This window comes from Panicum virgatum, chromosome 7N, assembly GCF_016808335.1.
Source record: "Panicum virgatum strain AP13 chromosome 7N, P.virgatum_v5, whole genome shotgun sequence".
Classification (NCBI taxonomy): Eukaryota; Viridiplantae; Streptophyta; class Magnoliopsida; order Poales; family Poaceae; genus Panicum; species Panicum virgatum.
The window spans coordinates 1,431,607-1,449,811 of NC_053151.1; the positions used below are offsets into that span (position 1 = coordinate 1,431,607).

The 18,205-nt window shown below is 44.3% G+C and overlaps 1 protein-coding gene across 1 annotated transcript; it reads right to left on the bottom strand.

The window, feature by feature from the left end:
* Positions 1 to 2,705: 2,705 nt before the first annotated feature.
* LOC120681689 lies at positions 2,706 to 18,099 on the bottom strand. The gene is made up of 14 exons (XM_039963290.1): positions 17,975 to 18,099; positions 17,770 to 17,843; positions 16,506 to 16,838; positions 16,229 to 16,406; positions 14,563 to 14,666; positions 14,319 to 14,384; positions 14,063 to 14,156; positions 9,491 to 9,637; positions 7,999 to 8,064; positions 5,729 to 5,776; positions 5,508 to 5,611; positions 4,649 to 4,739; positions 3,429 to 3,548; positions 2,706 to 3,329 (listed from the first exon to the last, which is right to left on the bottom strand). The coding sequence occupies exons 1-11, from the start codon at positions 17,997 to 17,999 to the stop codon at positions 5,598 to 5,600; spliced, it is 1,149 nt and encodes a 382-aa protein (XP_039819224.1). The 5' UTR covers positions 18,000 to 18,099; the 3' UTR covers positions 2,706 to 3,329; positions 3,429 to 3,548; positions 4,649 to 4,739; positions 5,508 to 5,597.
* Between the last annotated feature and the right edge of the window lie 106 nt (positions 18,100 to 18,205).

Here is an 18,205-nt window from a genome sequence, read left to right on the forward strand (position 1 = left end):
CAGCTTGCAAAGTGGAGGCCAACTCAGAGATCTGAGAGGATCAGACTTTATTCTTATTTCAGATAAAGATGAAACTGAGAGACCTACATCGTGCAACAGTTGTATCCATGGTATGTAATTTTCCCAATTATTGGTTCCATTTTTACTCTTTAGACCATCTGCGTACCGGCCCTTGAATCTTGCTGCCAGCTGAACTATGAGGCACATGTACATGTTTTTGTTTTAAGGAAAAAACAAGTAAAAGGCTTGCTATGAGGTTGGTGAAATGGGCAAGCACATTGTTCATGGTGATGCGGTTGGGAATGATGATGACTCATCTGATGACAACCATGTAAGTTTATTAGTGATTGAACCATTTGTATACTCTCATCCTCGTGATAATTCATCTTGGGTACATCTACATGAAGTTGGCCTGCTGTTATGACTAGGTCCTGAGTGGTGTGTTTTTGTTGTGATTAGATCTAAAGTGGTATTTGGACTACAGTTTGATGATGTGCCACCAACGGTGGAGCCACCAGTGGCATAATGGGGCTACAGACGCACTCATATGCTTGGCATGAGTTACCCATATATAGAATTATTCAATAAGCTCAGCACTAATCTGGCATTAGCCATGGGCCAATCAAATTGCTATTGCTGATGCTTACTACATATCGAATCCATATGCTGGCCCACATCAACCCTATGAAACCACTATTGTTACCTACTTATTGTGTGCATCTCATTATTGTATTGATCAACGAGTTCTAACGTCATTCTATTGTGTTTAAAATCAATACAAGTATTATTATTCCTATATTAATGTTATCATATTCTATGATGTGGTATAACTGCATAATTATAATATACTATGTAGTATACTACTAGATGTTCCTGATTCATGTGCATCTTTTTGTACCCTAGCCTCGAATAGCACCATTGTTCGTTTGAGAGTTTCTTGGGTTCTGCGTGGCGCACATGCATGTGGTGTACCATATAAGAAAAGATAATATTTGAAGCTATTGCCAAAATGTAGCTTAACATCTGATTTTCATGTGTGTTTGTTTGTTCATTGTAGGCTGAGAGTGGCATGAGAGTGGCTGAAAACATCAAGACACTTGCATGTAATAGGAAAGTAAAGACTGCAACACCATATGGGCAGAAAACAGGTAATTGCTGCCTTGCCAGAGGGCCTACCGAGTTTTGAATCTAATATTCTTTCTTTATGGGTTAATTGTATATGTGTCATCGTAGATCTGGCTTATTAGAGAATATTGATATGTGCGTTTATGTGCTCTTATGTTAAGTGCTGAAATCAATAATAAGCATGTAGGATTACTCAACAATAAGCATGTAGGATTACATTATAGCTGTGTTGTTAGCATGGAATATGATATAGATTACTCATAAAGGTATGGATTGAACCCCACAATCTATGACAACGGTTTTGGTTTTTTTTACATCATGGTTTTGGACTTGATGCCACATAGATCTGGTAAAGGGTGAGGTGCATTAGAGCTCCACAGTGGAATCACTTCACCTTCCTCCCACTCTCCCTAAATTTTTTTCTAGTGTCCCAAAACTGCATTGTAAGTTTGGCCTAATACTAGGATTTGGGGATGGTCGTGGTGTATGATGTTGGTGAGGTTTAAGGTATAGGGAGTGCAACGGTGAATATACGAAGTGAAAAGAAAAGAAAAAAAGCTAAGCTGAAGAGAATAGGGCCTAAACCGCTGTGCGGTGATGGCTGTGTGTGCTGAACAGGCTAAGGCGCCGTTTGTCTGTGTACACATTGGCTGAATGTGTCGCATTGATTGGCAATCAGCATGGGCTTGCTTATTGGGTGTAGGGCGTGTTTGGTTTGGAGTTGGGCAGTGCTGCCTAGCCCAGGCAAGCATTCCCAGGCATCCGATTTCGGTCGCGAGGCTGGGATCGCTGCCTGGCCGGCGAGCTGCCTGCCAGGGCTCGATCCAAACACACCCATAATGTGGCACAGTGTTAGTATGGCATAGGGATTCAATTCAGTTGGTTTTTGGAGTTGGGGGTTGTTGCAGGCCTTTGGCAATGTCTACTACTCGCATAGCTATGCAATACTAGCAAAAGCAAAGAAGGATTGGAGCTGCCCTTGAATCAGTTTCCATACTTTCAGTTTCCATAATTTCAGCAGTTTGAGAAATATTTCTTCAGCTAAGATTGTAAGGTAGTATCTATATTTAAATAGCAAGCAATTACCATCGAACTCTACTCTTACCTCTCTTCTCGGAAGCAGCACGTACTGCAGCCCAGGCTGGCACATCGAGATGTCGACACCTACCCATCACGGCAGAGCCACCTCTACCTCGTCGCCCAGGCACCCGTCTCTTCCAAGCAGCCCACAACAGGAATAGGGGTAAGTTGCTGTAGAATGAACTTGTTTTAAGTTTGCTTTAAAAATTTTAATGTCATAAAATGGGCTCTCTTGTGATTGATAGCTTAACCTACAAAGCAGGTTAGCAACAGACCAAACGTGAAGATCCCAATATCTAGGCCCCGCGCCCGGGGGGGTTAAAACAGTTGCCCCCTGCGGACAATCATAGATCTTATGAGGCAGTTGTGCTTAGCTTGTAACATGAAAAAGCAACTATACCGTGTTGTAAGCTTGCTTAACTTGAGAGATGTTCTTAGCGTTGAGCTTGGGAGATGTTCTTAGCGTTGATTTTATCATTCCAACCATATCGTGTTGTAAGTTTGCTTAACTTGAGAGATGTTCTTAGCGTTGATTTATCATTCTAATATGGTATTGTTTGCCCAATTTGTAAAAAGTCCGCTGGCAGAGGCCTTGGTCCTGCCTGCTCTTCCTCTTGTTCAAAAGGAGTACGCCAGTCTTTGCATGCTATCTATGCTGCTGAGTGCTACCTCTTTGCTGATTGATCCTACCAAGAAGAAAAATACTGGACGCGACAATATTGGTGGCGCGGGAGGAGCACTACACAATTGGAAATTCAAACAGAAAACAGACATTGCAAGAACACAAACGCAAAATCTAAATTGCAAACAAAAACGATTAAAAAAAGGCAACAGATCACAATATATTCCCGAAGGCAGGTCAGCTCGCCATCTTCGCTCCGAGGGCATCATCCATGCCATTTTTGGCAAAAAAGAAATCAACCAATCCCCTCATCATTTACAGCGAAATTTCCCTATTTTCACCGCTCCCCGAATCCCCAGCCCGGATTTGTGACCATTGTGGTGAACAAAAACGACCATTGTGGTGAACACAAACAGATCACAAATCCGGGGGGGCAACTGTTTTAACCCCCCCGGGCGCGGGGCCTAGATATTGGGATCTTCACGTTTGGTCTGTTGCTAACCTGCTTTGTAGGTTAAGCTATCAATCACAAGAGAGCCCATTTTATGACATTAAAATTTTTAAAGCAAACTTAAAACAAGTTCATTCTACAGCAACTTACCCCTATTCCTGTTGTGGGCTGCTTGGAAGAGACGGGTGCCTGGGCGACGAGGTAGAGGTGGCTCTGCCGTGATGGGTAGGTGTCAACATCTCGATGTGCCAGCCTGGGCTGCAGTACGTGCTGCTTCCGAGAAGAGAGGTAAGAGTAGAGTTCGATGGTAATTGCTTGCTATTTAAATATAGATACTACCTTACAATCTTAGCTGAAGAAATATTTCTCAAACTGCTGAAATTATGGAAACTGAAAGTATGGAAACTGATTCAAGGGCAGCTCCAATCCTTCTTTGTTTTTGCTAGTGTTGCATAGCTATGCGAGTAGTAGACATTGCCAAAGGCCTGCAACAACCCCCAACTCCAAAAACCAACTGAATTGAATCCCTATGCCATACTAACACTGTGCCACATTATGGGTGTGTTTGGATCGAGCCCTGGCAGGCAGCTCGCCGGCCAGGCAGCGATCCCAGCCTCGCGACCGAAATCGGATGCCTGGGAATGCTTGCCTGGGCTAGGCAGCACTGCCCAACTCCAAACCAAACACGCCCTACACCCAATAAGCAAGCCCATGCTGATTGCCAATCAATGCGACACATTCAGCCAATGTGTACACAGACAAACGGCGCCTTAGCCTGTTCAGCACACACAGCCATCACCGCACAGCGGTTTAGGCCCTATTCTCTTCAGCTTAGCTTTTTTTCTTTTCTTTTCACTTCGTATATTCACCATTGCACTCTCTATACCTTAAACCTCACCAACATCATACACCACAACCATCCCCAAATCCTAGTATTAGGCCAAACTTACAATGCAGTTTTGGGACACTAGAAAAAAATTTAGGGAGAGTGGGAGGAAGGTGAAGTGATTCCACTGTGGAGCTCTAATGCACCTCACCCTTTACCAGATCTATGTGGCATCAAGTCCAAAACCATGATGTAAAAAAAACCAAAACCGTTGTCATAGATTGTGGGGTTCAATCCATACCTTTATGAGTAATCTATATCATATTCCATGCTAACAACACAGCTATAATGTAATCCTACATGCTTATTATTGAGTAATCCTACATGCTTATTATTGATTTCAGCACTTAACATAAGAGCACATAAACGCACATATCAATATTCTCTAATAAGCCAGATCTACGATGACACATATACAATTAACCCATAAAGAAAGAATATTAGATTCAAAACTCGGTAGGCCCTCTGGCAAGGCAGCAATTACCTGTTTTCTGCCCATATGGTGTTGCAGTCTTTACTTTCCTATTACATGCAAGTGTCTTGATGTTTTCAGCCACTCTCATGCCACTCTCAGGCTACAATGAACAAACAAACACACATGAAAATCAGATGTTAAGCTACATTTTGGCAATAGCTTCAAATATTATCTTTTCTTATATGGTACACCACATGCATGTGCGCCACGCAGAACCCAAGAAACTCTCAAACGAACAATGGTGCTATTCGAGGCTAGGGTACAAAAGATGCACATGAATCAGGAACATCTAGTAGTATACTACATAGTATATTATAATTATGCAGTTATACCACATCATAGAATATGATAACATTAATATAGGAATAATAATACTTGTATTGATTTTAAACACAATAGAATGACGTTAGAACTCGTTGATCAATACAATAATGAGATGCACACAATAAGTAGGTAACAATAGTGGTTTCATAGGGTTGATGTGGGCCAGCATATGGATTCGATACGTAGTAAGCATCAGCAATAGCAATTTGATTGGCCCATGGCTAATGCCAGATTAGTGCTGAGCTTATTGAATAATTCTATATATGGGTAACTCATGCCAAGCATATGAGTGCGTCTGTAGCCCCATTATGCCACTGGTGGCTCCACCGTTGGTGGCACATCATCAAACTGTAGTCCAAATACCACTTTAGATCTAATCACAACAAAAACACACCACTCAGGACCTAGTCATAACAGCAGGCCAACTTCATGTAGATGTACCCAAGATGAATTATCACGAGGATGAGAGTATACAAATGGTTCAATCACTAATAAACTTACGAGGATGAGAGTATACAAATGGTTCAATCACTAATAAACTTACATGGTTGTCATCAGATGAGTCATCATCATTCCCAACCGCATCACCATGAACAATGTGCTTGCCCATTTCACCAACCTCATAGCAAGCCTTTTACTTGTTTTTTCCTTAAAACAAAAACATGTACATGTGCCTCATAGTTCAGCTGGCAGCAAGATTCAAGGGCCGGTACGCAGATGGTCTAAAGAGTAAAAATGGAACCAATAATTGGGAAAATTACATACCATGGATACAACTGTTGCACGATGTAGGTCTCTCAGTTTCATCTTTATCTGAAATAAGAATAAAGTCTGATCCTCTCAGATCTCTGAGTTGGCCTCCACTTTGCAAGCTGGGGAATAAGGATGCAATGCAAAATAGCACAGCTACCACCATTGCCTGGTGCATTTACTACTAAAAAATGAAACATGCTGCTTCTCCAAATTTTGCAACCTATCTAGGAGAAATAAATGCCACATACATCACTGCAGCATACCGCAAGTATCCAACGACTAATGAACTGGCCAAGCAGCAAGAAGCAAGGCAGCTGGACTCATGGTGAATGCAGCAAGGGAGCATCCAACATATCCATACTAATATAAAAATAGAGTTTCTAATCACCACACAAATAATCTGAGCCATCCATCTATACGCACCAAATTTAAATTTATTCTTAATCTCCTGATCCAAATTGAAATCGATCTGGAATTCTAGACCAATTGAATCAATCTACCATGCGACACCCCCTCGCAGCTACCGTTTCCAACCCACCCGCACTGCCATTCACCCCACCTCTCCGCCACCCCACCGCATTGCTATTGTTCCCATCTCCCATGCCATAGCTGGACCGCGCCACCGTGCACTCCACCTCATCACCATTCCACCCCACCAAGCCGCCGCCATGCCCTACTTCCCACACTGGACAGCCACACCTCCCATGCTGCAGCTGCCGGGGAGGGCTGAGTAGAGGCATGCTACAGCTGGGCATGCCTTCAGAGCGCCGCCACCAGGTTAACAACTCCTGCGCCGCCACCAACAGGTTCCCCGCCTTTTACCGCTCGCCAACGGGAAGGACTTTGCATTCCCCGTGCGCAAGCTCAATGGGGCCAATCTGCTGTCCATCATGCCATAAGCGTGCGCAACGATATCACCAAGCTCCCAGCTCTACAAGTAATCTTGTTGATTTGACCTCTGCAAGGATATCTATCATGTGCAAGGACGCAGCAAGCATGGAGCTTGATGAGTGCTACATCTTCCTCTCGGCGCATCACTCACTTTTTGTTTGAGGTAATGCCTCAATAGATGAGCCTTGTTACCAGTTTCATGCCTATAGCTTCAAAATACATGGACTCATGACCAACTCATTTCCATTTCCATTATTTCCATTAGAATGGCAGCTTTTTACATTGGTTCGCCAAACCTACCACAACCCTCCTCCTTTACCCGGGCTTGGGACCGGCTATGTTGAGAGTTGAGACGACTCCAGAAAGTCTTCCGGTCAACACAGACAGAGTTATAATTTAAGTTATAATTCAAAGTGACCATGACCAACTCATGACCAACTAATTTAAGTTATAATAATTAGGTTTTAGGGTATGCTTGCTGCTCTTATCACATTGATTCAAAGTGGTACTATCCGCGGCTAGTGATTGAGCTTGAGTATGTCTTCGACTCTGGAAGCTTCATAATCGTTTTATATGTATCTAGCATTTACAACCATTCATACCAGCAGTTTTGAACCAAGGTTATTGGTGCCCTAGTAATAATAGATTGAAGCTTCCTCCGTTTAGTTTCAACTAAACCAAGGATACAACTCAATTCTCAGATTAGACATGATGAAGCTCGCATGGGTGTGTTAGCTGATTCAAAGTGGTACTATCCGCAGCCAGTGATTGAGCTTCAGCATATGTCTTCAACCCTAGAAGCTTTATAACTGCCTCAGATGTATTCTAGCATTTACAACCATTCATACGAGCGGTTTTGAACCAAGGTTATTGGTGCCCTTGTATTAATGTTTGAAGCTTCCTCCGTTTTGTTTCAACTAAACCAAGTATATAACTCAATTCTCAGATTAGACATGATGAAGCTAAAATAGGTTGTAACGTCATTACACTCTTTCTGCTTCTTTCAGCTATGTGGCTGATTGGTTTATCTTTAAGCAATTATCAAGTAATGAATTCTAACATCTATGGCAGCAGTGGATTGTTAAACCAATTATCTGTTCGACAAAAGATCACAAGGAATATACAAGAGTTTTGATTTTTTTTTTATTGAATTGCCACAGTTGCTCCACACTGCTTCACATCTCTTTATAATTTATATCAATGTTTTCAAATCGTTAAGTCGCTTCTAGTTGCTGGGGTACCGACTAGGCGATTAATCGCGACTAGGCAACGATTAATCGCGATTAGTTCTGAGCTAGTCAACCTAGTCGACCAGTCGATCCAGTGCAATTTTATAGCCTAGTTGGTTGCCTATATAAGAGAATAACACAGATGAGGGGCTGAGGACATACTTGGTTTGAGCCCAACATGTAATTTTCCTCTGTGGGTTTCTTTGTCTTGAATTGAGAACCAATGACCTGAAAAATTATGAACAAATCAACAAAAAATTGGGCATGGAAACCGAAGAAGTGACCAGCAACATGAATAAAGAGAAAAACAACAAGGCAATGAATAGATATTAAATAAGGCACTATGCATTTAACAAAGGGCAATTGGGCATTCAGTCAACCAATGAAGTGCAATAAAACATAAGTTCTTCAATCTGAAAGTGCATAATAGCCTAAACGGAAGACATCAATCATCAAAAGCCAAGTACACCCTAAAGGCTTAAACCACTACATCATTATTCAGCCATCCTTTTCCTTATCAATATCTCAGCACTCCATGCCTCACTTATTATTTATTTCGTTTGAACTAAACTAACTATCCTTGATTTGGGTTCATTTGAGAACTTTTACACTTTGCTAAAAAATTAGATACTAAGCGAGCAGTGGACCGATTTTTGGTATGACCCAAAATTACTGAATTAGCGCCAGTTCTGCTTACCAAAAATGGCCCAAAGCGCTAAATACTAAGCGAGCATTGGACCGGCATTAAGCATAATTAAGCACGCATACGCGTTCTTTACTGCAGCAGAAATTATGTACTGAATATGTCAACAGATATTAGAAAGGTGAAGGAAATGTAAAAGTAAAGGGAAAAGGGTGGTATGGGCTTCTATTTAGTTTGGACCTGCACCATATCACCACGCCCACACGTTTCTTTACGCTAAAACCTCCACTAGACCACTCTTCCAGCGGACGCAGCACCCAGCCACCACCTTTTCTTGTCTCCTATCTCTGCCACAACAGCATGCAGCCGCTGCTAGCCACCTCGAACGTACCCAACCGCCGGGCAGCACGGAGCTTCACGCCGCAGTCTGCCCGCTACATGCACGCCGACGCCACTGCACCACCTCCTCCGCTGGCAGGTTGAGTTACCGGGCCTCAAGCTGCTGTCCGCTGACAAGGCCCACAGCAGCGGGAGCAAGCTGCAGTGGAGGAGCTACCCGAGGCAGAGGGAGCTAGCCATGGTGGAGGAGCAATCCACGGCAGAGGATGCTTAGTTGACCCCTTAGGGCTAAAGCAAAGCGCTGACCTTGCACTTAGCGTGTAATCACACTTAATCACACGCTTAATTGCACTTTCTTGAACCTTGCTATATCCTAACACTCCCCAACACAGTTGTAATGTAATCCCACATGTTTATCACTTTATTGTTGAGTAATCGTACATGCTTATTATTGATTTCAGCCCAAAAGTCACATAAACGCACATATCGATCATCCGTAATAAGCCAACTCTACAGTGGCACATATATAATTAACTCATAAAGAAAGCATATTAGATAAAAACTAGGTAGGCATTCGACACAGCATCAAGTACCTGTTTTAAATCAAGTTCATGCTACGATGTTTATGGATAATAAGATTTAATTACAAGAACAAAAAGAAATATAAATTACCCCTATTCTTGTTGCCAGCTGCAGCTGCTTGGAAGAGACGGGTGCCTGGGCGACGAGGTATGAACGGTGGTAGAGGTGGCTTTGAGGGTGCCATGATGGGTAGGCGACGAAACGGCGACGCACTGGCCTGGGCTGCAGTAGGAGTTGCTTCAGAGGAGAGAGAAAAAGTAAATTTTGATGGCATCAATTGCTTGCGGTTTAAATATAGATACTACTACCATGGTTGTTTAGGCGTCGCTTAGGCGCCTAGCCATAGACGCCATAAGCGACGCCTCACAGTTTTAGTGTATGGCATCCTTAAGGCGTCCATGGTGTCGCTATGGCGTCGTAGGGACGATGTACAGCGCTTTGGGACGCCATAGGAGGTGAGGGAGGAGCACTAAATCGACTAACCCGGCCGCCGCGCCCGTCTCCAGTAGTCAAGTGAGTCTCCACGCCGCCACGCCCGTCTCTCCTGCAGAGTGCAGACGCGCTTGGCCGCCGGCCCGCTCGTCTCCCCTGCAGCCGCCCGCCAATCCTCCGCCGGCTCCTCACGCGCCTCCGCCCCTGACAATCCTGCTGCGCCCCGACTCTGCTCCAGAATCCAGATCTCATGAGCAGGTCGCGGCTGTGGGCTGCCGCAGTGCCGCCGTTTCCGCTGCCGGCTGCGGGCTGCAGCAGTGACGCCGGCGACGACCCGCCCCCACCACCGCGCGCAGAGCACCACCACCCTCCTGCGCCATCCGCTGATTCCGCTCCTGCTTCGGGTATGTTCAGCCCTCTCTCTTCTCTCTTTCTCTGCTCTGCCTCTCCTGTACTCTGCTTCTATGCAGGGTATGCCGGCCGTCGATTGTACTCTGCTTCTATGCAGGGTATGCCAGCCCACTCTGCTTCTCTGATTCCCTGATCTGATGATCCATACACTGCAGAGAGCCAGCAGACGCAACCGATGAACATTACTGAAACTGATTCTTCTCATGCACCTCAATATGACCCCATGGCAGATCCAAAACGAAAGCCGGCCAAAAGTGATGATCCGGGTTGGAAGTATGGGTATTGGGATGTGATTGGCAATCGAGATTGGGTGCGGTGCAATTTATGTAAGAGAAGGTTTTCTGATGGGATTAAGAGGTTCAAAGAGCATCTGGCAGGAGGATATGGTGATGCTCAACCATGTATTAATACCACTGAAGCCATCATGAAGGAGATGGATGCTGCTTTGAAGGCAAATAAGAGGGGCCGACCAGTGGAATTGGATGAGGAGGATGAGGCTGCAACTGCAAATGATGTGAGTGTGGAGGAGAGTCCGACTCAGGGCAGCGGGAGCAAGAGCAAGCATGTACCAAGCTCAGGGACAAAAGCTAAAAGAAGGCAAAGTACTTTGTCTTTCAAGGTTCCAGCTCATAAATCAATTAGTACCAAGGTCCGGATGACACCACATGAGGTTGTAGAGCAAAGACACTCAAAGAGACCTTCTCAAACAAGCATACAGGCATGTACCAAGCTCAGGGACAAAAGCTAAAAGAAGGCAAAGTACTTTGTCTTTCAAGGTTCCAGCTCATAAATCAATTAGTACCAAGGTCCAGATGACACCACATGAGGTTGTAGAGCAAAGACACTCAAAGGGACCTTCTCAAACAAGCATACAATCTTGTATGAGAACAAAAGGAGAAAGAGATGTTGTATGTCTTGAGATAGCCAAGTTGTTCTATGAGTGTGGAATTCCCTTCAATGTTGCAAACTCACGACAATTTGAGATAGCCGTGGAAGCAATTACCCAGTATGGTTCAGGGTTCAAACCTCCTACCTACCATGAGTTGCGAGAGCCTTTGCTTGACAAGGTTGTTAAGGAGGTTGACACTGACAAGGCCAAGCATGAGGCAGCATGGAAGATATATGGCTGCAGCCTTATGTCTGATGGGTGGACAGATAGGAGGGGGTCGCCATTTGATCAACTTCCTTGTCAATAGTCCCGAGGGGACTTTCTTCATGGAGTTGGTTGATGCTTCTAAGGACGTTCAAGATGCACAAATGCTTTCCAATCTTTTGCAGCAGAAAATTGAGAAAATTGGAAAAGAACACGTTGTGCAAGTGGTTACCGACAATGGCGCAAACTACAAGGCTGCAGGAAGAATTCTTATGGAGACATTTTTGGACTCCTTGTGCTGCACATTGCTTGGACCTTATGATGGAAGACATAGGAAAATTGAAGTAACTCAAGAAGCCCATTGCACAAAGCCGCCATGTAACAACATTCATTTATAGGCATTCAAGGCTTCTTAGTTTGATGAGGGAGAAGACAGGAGGGATGGATATTGTGAGACCCGCTGCTACTAGGTTTGCTACTGCATTTCTCACATTGACAAGTTTGAACAAACATAGGGCTGCATTGAGGACCCTATTTACATGTGTGGATTGGACTACAAACAAGTTAGCAAAGACAGAGGCAGGAAAAAAGGCAAGTGACATTGTTCTATCCTTGGCCTATTGGAACCAAGTGGAGGATTGCATTAGAGCTTCACTGCCACTACTTAAGGTGCTGCGAGTGGTTGATGGTGATGAGATGCCCGCTATGCCAGAGGTGCAAGCATTAATGTCTCTTGCAAGAAAAAAGGTTATGGCATCTTTCCCCACTCAAAATAAGAAGCCTTTACTCACCCGCATCTTAAAAATCATAGATGGGCATTGGAACAATCAAATGCCCACCCCTTTATATGGTGCAGCCCAATTCTTGAACCCAGGAAAATTCTATCCCCTCCTTGATAAGAGTGATGAAGCTGAAAATGAAGAGGCTGTTGCACAAATGAGGTGTGACTTCAATCATTGTCTCTCTAAAATGGTGGAAGATCCGGCTCTTTTAGACAAAATTGATAGCCAAGTGGTTCTATACGAGAATCGAAGAGGAATTTTTTGCAAATAGAATGGCCATCCAACATGCAGAAACAAGAAATCCTAGTAAGTAAATTTAAATTTCAGCAAGCCTATTCTATTTTTGTACTCTAATTCTCTAAATTGTTACAAGGTAAAAAACTAACAAATATTACTTCTAGTTGATTGGTGGCGTGCATATGGTGCCAAATGCATGGAACTGCATAGGTTTGCAAGGCGAATCATTAGCCTTTGTGCTTCTTCTTCCGGTTGTGAGCGCAATTGGAGCACCTTTGAATTTGTAAGTTTGTAATGTACAAAAAAAAATTTGTGTTTCATATTGTTTGGTTAGCCAGCCTTATGGTCTCTTTCAATGCTATGTAGATGCATACCAAGAAAAGAAACCGGCTGTTGCACAAGAACTTGAATAGATTGGTATATGTGTCATACAATAGGAAGATGGCTGCTAGATTTCAAAAGAGGCGTGAGGAGGGGACCAAAGGTTATGATCCATTGGTGTAGGATAAATTTGATTGGGACAGTGAATGGGTTAATGCATCATCCAATGGAACCAATGATGTTGAAGGCAATGCTGGCCTTACTTGGAATGATGTTGATGAGGCTATTGGTGCATCAACCCATCTTCTAGGTCGCAACCTCCCTAGGAGAGCTCATGGTCAACCATTGTACTACACAAGGAGGGTCCGGCAGCCGCAAGTGGAGGATGGAGATGACTTAGAAGAGGAAGATGAAGATTATTCAACTATGGGAGAAGAGGAGAATGAGATAGTGAATGATGATGAGGATGTTGACAGTCAAGATGAAGGTCCCATAGACCATGAAAATGGTGGTGAAGATTCCACCTCCACTCCAAACAATGACTTGGTGGATGAATATGTCTAGAATCTGAATTTAATGTTGTACTGTGTTCTTTTATGGACTATTGGACTTGTTAGTTTATGAACCATTAGGGTGCAAAACTATGTTATTTCGTGAACTATGCTATGTATTAGGACTTGTATGTCCTATATTATCTATTATCTATGTATTCATCTATGACATTTATATGTTTTTATTCGCCTTACTTATATGTCTATGAAGTCGCCAAACCTCGCGCCTTAGGCGCTTAAAAGGTAAAAAGGTCCTAGACCTCGCCTTACCGCCTTAACAACATTGACTACTGCCTTACAATATCTGCTAAAAAATATTGTTACACCTATCCTCAACAGCCTAGGTGGGGCTAGTCACCAGTGCTGATCCTCAACAGCCTCCTATCCTTATTTGTTTTTGCCACACCTATGTGAGTAGAAGACATTGCCCAAGGCCTGCAACAACCCCAAACTCCAAAAACTAACTGAATAGAATCCTTGTGCTGAGCATGCCGCATTACACCCAGTAAGCAAGCCCATGCTGATTGCAAATAAATGCAATACATTCAGCCAATGTGTGCGCAGAAGAACAGCACTTGTCCAGCACGCACAGCCATCACCGCACAACGCTTTAGGCCCTGTTCTCCTCAGCTTTCCCCTTTTTTCTTTTTTATTTATTTCACTTCCTATACTCACCATTGCACTTCCTACATCCTGATCCTTACCGACATTGTACACCACTACCATCCCCAATTCCTAGAAATAGGTCGAAATTACAATACAGTATTGGGATGCCAGAAAAAAATAAAGCATATTAGATAAAAACTCAGTAGGCATACAGCACGACAGCACGTACCTGGTTTCTGCCCATATGGCATTGTGATCTTTGCCTCCCTATCACAGGGTAGTGTCTTACAGGTGTTCTCAGCCACCCTTTTCACAGCCTTAGGCTACAGTGAACAAGCAAGCTCTCTTAAAGGGTACAGCACATGCCGAAATCCAAGAAACTCATTTAATAAAGGTGCTAAATGAGGGGCTAGGGTACATAAGATTCATGTGAATAAACTGATATTAAAGATGCACATAGAGAAAAGTACAACCACCCAACACACCTTTTCAAGTTCCTCCCCTTCCTCCACTGAATCATCTTCAAAACTGAACACATCCTTACTCGTGCCCTGAAAAGTTAAATGGTTTTTATCCATAGATCAAATGTGGCACATCATCCAATGGTAAGTCCACATACCACTTTGGGCCTAATCATAATGAATCAGCGATCCAACTTCATTTACATGTAGCTAAGACGAATTATCATAAGGATGCGCATACAAATGGTTTAATTGCCAATAAACTTACATGGTTGTCACCAGATGAGTCATCATCATTCCGAACCTCATCACCGTGAACAATGCTCTTATCCATTTTACCAACCTCATAAGGAGCCTTTTGCTTGTTTTCCCCTAAAAACAAAAACATGTACATGTGGCCCATAGTTCAGTTGGCAGCAAGATTCAAGGGCCAAGGGCCAGTAGCACAGATGATCTAAAGAGTAAAAATGCAACCAATAAGTGGGGAAGTTACATAGGTTTCCCAATTCCCTCTTCATCTGAAATCAGGATTAAGTCTGATACTCTCAATCTGTGAGCTAGACTCCATTTGTGCAAGCCGGGGAACAAGGATACAATGCAAAAGAGCACATATACCTCCAAATCGCCCGGCATATTTAATACCAGGGTATGGTGTTACATGGGCAAGGGCAAGGATGGACCGAGTGAGAAACAACAATATACATGATCAGCAGGAGCAGCTCCCATTGAAGAAAAACTTATCCAACATCGGCTAAGATGGTTTGACCTATAGAGGCGCATCGTGGCATCATAAGGTGTGACTAATGTGAAGAGAGGTAAGGACCAGTCAAACTTGACATGGGAGGAGGCAATCAAAAGGGACTCAAAAGATATTACGAGGGAGTAATGTTTGGATATAAGTGCTTGGAAAGAAGCTATCCACGTGAACCATAATTAGGCTTTACACACCTTTTAGTATCCTTTAAAGCCCTTTTCATCTCTCTTTCCCCTTCTCTCTTTTTGTGGTGATTCCTGTTGGGTTTCAACTCTAGCCTCGCACAACGTGGTTGGGATTAAAATGCTTTGTTATTGTTGTATCCATCTATATCCAATGTACCATATTGAAATTGATTCTTAATCACCCGATCACCATCGTGCTGCCGTTCACCGACCACCCCACCATGTTGCTTTCGTTCCCCACCTCCTGCGCCGTAGGAGGTCCCCACCTCCATTCACTACACCACCATTCCAGTTCCAACCAACAGACCTGTTGTTGTGACCACTTCCCACGCTGGACGGCCCCACTTCCCACACTGCAGCTCGCAGGAAGTGCTGACTGGAGGCGTGCTCCAGCTGGGCATGCTGTCACAGCGCCACCGGGTTCGCAACCTGCTACTTGTTTTGATCTGGAATAAACTCATGGCTTGCTGCTACTGCTGCTTTATGGCTATTGTTGGCAATCTTTTAGAAGAGTTCTTGGTGCTCATATAAGCCTTTGTATAATTCTATAAGTTTTCTGAAGGACAAAGTAATCCCAGCGCTCATAAATCAACACTAAAAGTTGTTGATGCAGAGAAAATTAGGTTTGATTTATGCTGCTGATGTTCTTGCCACACATACAATTTTGGTCCCGGCAGTTTGCGTCTTGGTAGCCATACTAAGAAGCAATCTTGACGATGCACATGTTTCTTTGCCAATGATTGTGTACAAGTCAACTATATATATTTTTTAGTTTTCCTTATCAATATATCAGCACTCCATTCTTGCTTACTATTTATTTCATTTTGAACTAAACTAATTATAATTATTTGGGTTCACTTGAGAACTTATACACGTTACTTAAAAAATAGATTTATGCTAAATGTAAGGTCAACCGTCCGAGCATCAGCATTGTTCAAACCACCATGTGGATGCAAGAAGTAGGGGAACAGAGGTGGGAGGCATGCATGTATTACCACACAAGTTGACCAGCTTGTGCGAAGCAAAGGTGGAGAATGGAAGGTATTGTTTGCAAGCCTCGCATTTCACCGTGATGCCTTGGATGAGGTGTTCGAGCTCACGGTTGTGACGGTAGCTGGTGACATCACCATTATGGCAGCAGGCAGTACAAATAGGAGTTCTCCGAGGGAGACGCTGCAACAACAGCAGGATAGCATGAAGCTAAAATCAAATAAAACCAAACCAAACTGCATCCAAATTCATTCGGTCAGGGCAGGGCAGAGCTGAGCTCACCCTGAAAATGGGAGGTCGGAGAGGAAGGCCGCATTCAGAACACACAAGGGCACTTGTGGCGAGGATGCACTCTCCCCTGGCAAAGACGGACTTGAGATGGGCGGGAGTAGTGTCGCACAGGTGCACCAGAAACTTGATGTAGGGGATGTATCCAGAGTCGCAGAAGTTGCATTTGAACCTCATCTGATGGATGATTCTGTCCAATAAAAAGCAGTGAGTGTTGGCGGGCGGGAGGGGAGTGTCGGCGGGCGGGAGGGGTGGGTGTCGGCGTCGGTGGCAATGTCTGCAGTGCAGTAGCCTCTGGTTGATCCTGATCTTTAACACACCCATCTCCTGCGATACGATTCAATATATCTATCAAATTAATCATCGTGGAGAAGCAATAGCTAATAGAGAGAAGACCAAAGTAGCTCGGAAGGAGAAGCATCTACGGCCGGGAGGGAGAGTACGGATACGACAGCACATATGCCGGATCTACGCTGATGGGTTATTAAAACGCTAATAAAACGACACTTCAAAACGTTTAAGCGACTTTGAAACGTCTTTTTAAACAACATGGAGTGAAAATTTCAATATAGCATAATATGCATAATTCCATCATAGATCATCAGACTTTGGCCTCCTAGTTTAATCCTTTAATGGATCATAGCGATCACTTTGAGAGCCTGCTGCAGAGGCTCCTGCTGCTGCTACAAATGCACTTGCAAGCACTATTGCTTGCCATTTGCTCTCTGGCTTTCAGCAAAATCAAAACAATGGTGGAGCAAATGAATATATAGCCCATAACCAAGCAATGAGCAACAACAGGCCAGGAGAAGCAGAGGCCGGCTAGCAGCAATACGCCAATACATACTAGCAGGCAAGCAGGAAGGAACTAGCACTAGCAGAATAGCAGCGAATCCAGTGATAGAGTGAGAAAGGAGCGGGTACCATTGGAGTACATAATACAGATAGCTACTGTATGGATCTGTGTTGAAATCATATACAGTAAACGTAGTAGACCAGTATGACATGGTTAAAAAGGCTAGTGAGTCTATGTAGTAATCATGGGCTCACCCTTCGCTGAGATCCTTAAGGATGCACCAAATGATCTTAAAGCTTTTAACAGAGGAATTGAGAAGTGTGTGTGTGTGGGGTGGGGTGCGGGGGACATCCTAAACATGTTCGATTGAAGCAACAGAAAGTGAGACTGTAAAACAACTGATTCCATCTATCGTGTATCACCACTGAGTTTGCAGAGGAATCGAGAAGACAAAAGGCAAACCTCTTTCTTCTTGCACTCCTTGTAATCGTCGAACTGCTGCTGGCACTTGCTCTTGTCCTGGTTGGCCTCCAAACCTTAATAAACAACGATAGCATCAGAGAGCGACCATACAGCATGCCACTACAAAGAAAGAGTTCCCTAGTGAACATGCAAGTGCGAAGGGACCGAGGAGAGGAGCAGACGGCGGCGCCAAATTGGGGATTACGGCGGTTGGATATAGTTGTGCGCATACACTTGAGGGAGGCCGTGTACTGGGGGAAGCAAGCGGAGTCCGCGATCCTAGCCGGGGGGCGCCGCACCTGGGCGGGGAGGGAGGCGCGAGGCGTGGCCGGGGGGCGCCGGGCCTGGCCGGGGAGGGAGGCGCGAGCAGGGCCGGGGAGGGAGGGAGGCGCCGGGGAGGGATGCGCCGCGGCCGCTCCGCGCCGCGCCGGGCCGG

Excerpts from the sequence above, each read along its gene's own strand:
- LOC120681689 (XM_039963290.1), bottom strand. The coding sequence starts at position 17,999 with ATGCGCACAACTATATCCAACCGCC. Across the intron at positions 17,844-17,974 it reads CACAACTATATCCAACCGCC|GTTTGGAGGCCAACCAGGAC; the intron begins GTAATCCCCAAT and ends TTGTTTATTAAG. Across the intron at positions 14,157-14,318 it reads AAGGGGAGGAACTTGAAAAG|CCTAAGGCTGTGAAAAGGGT; the intron begins GTGTGTTGGGTG and ends TGTTCACTGTAG.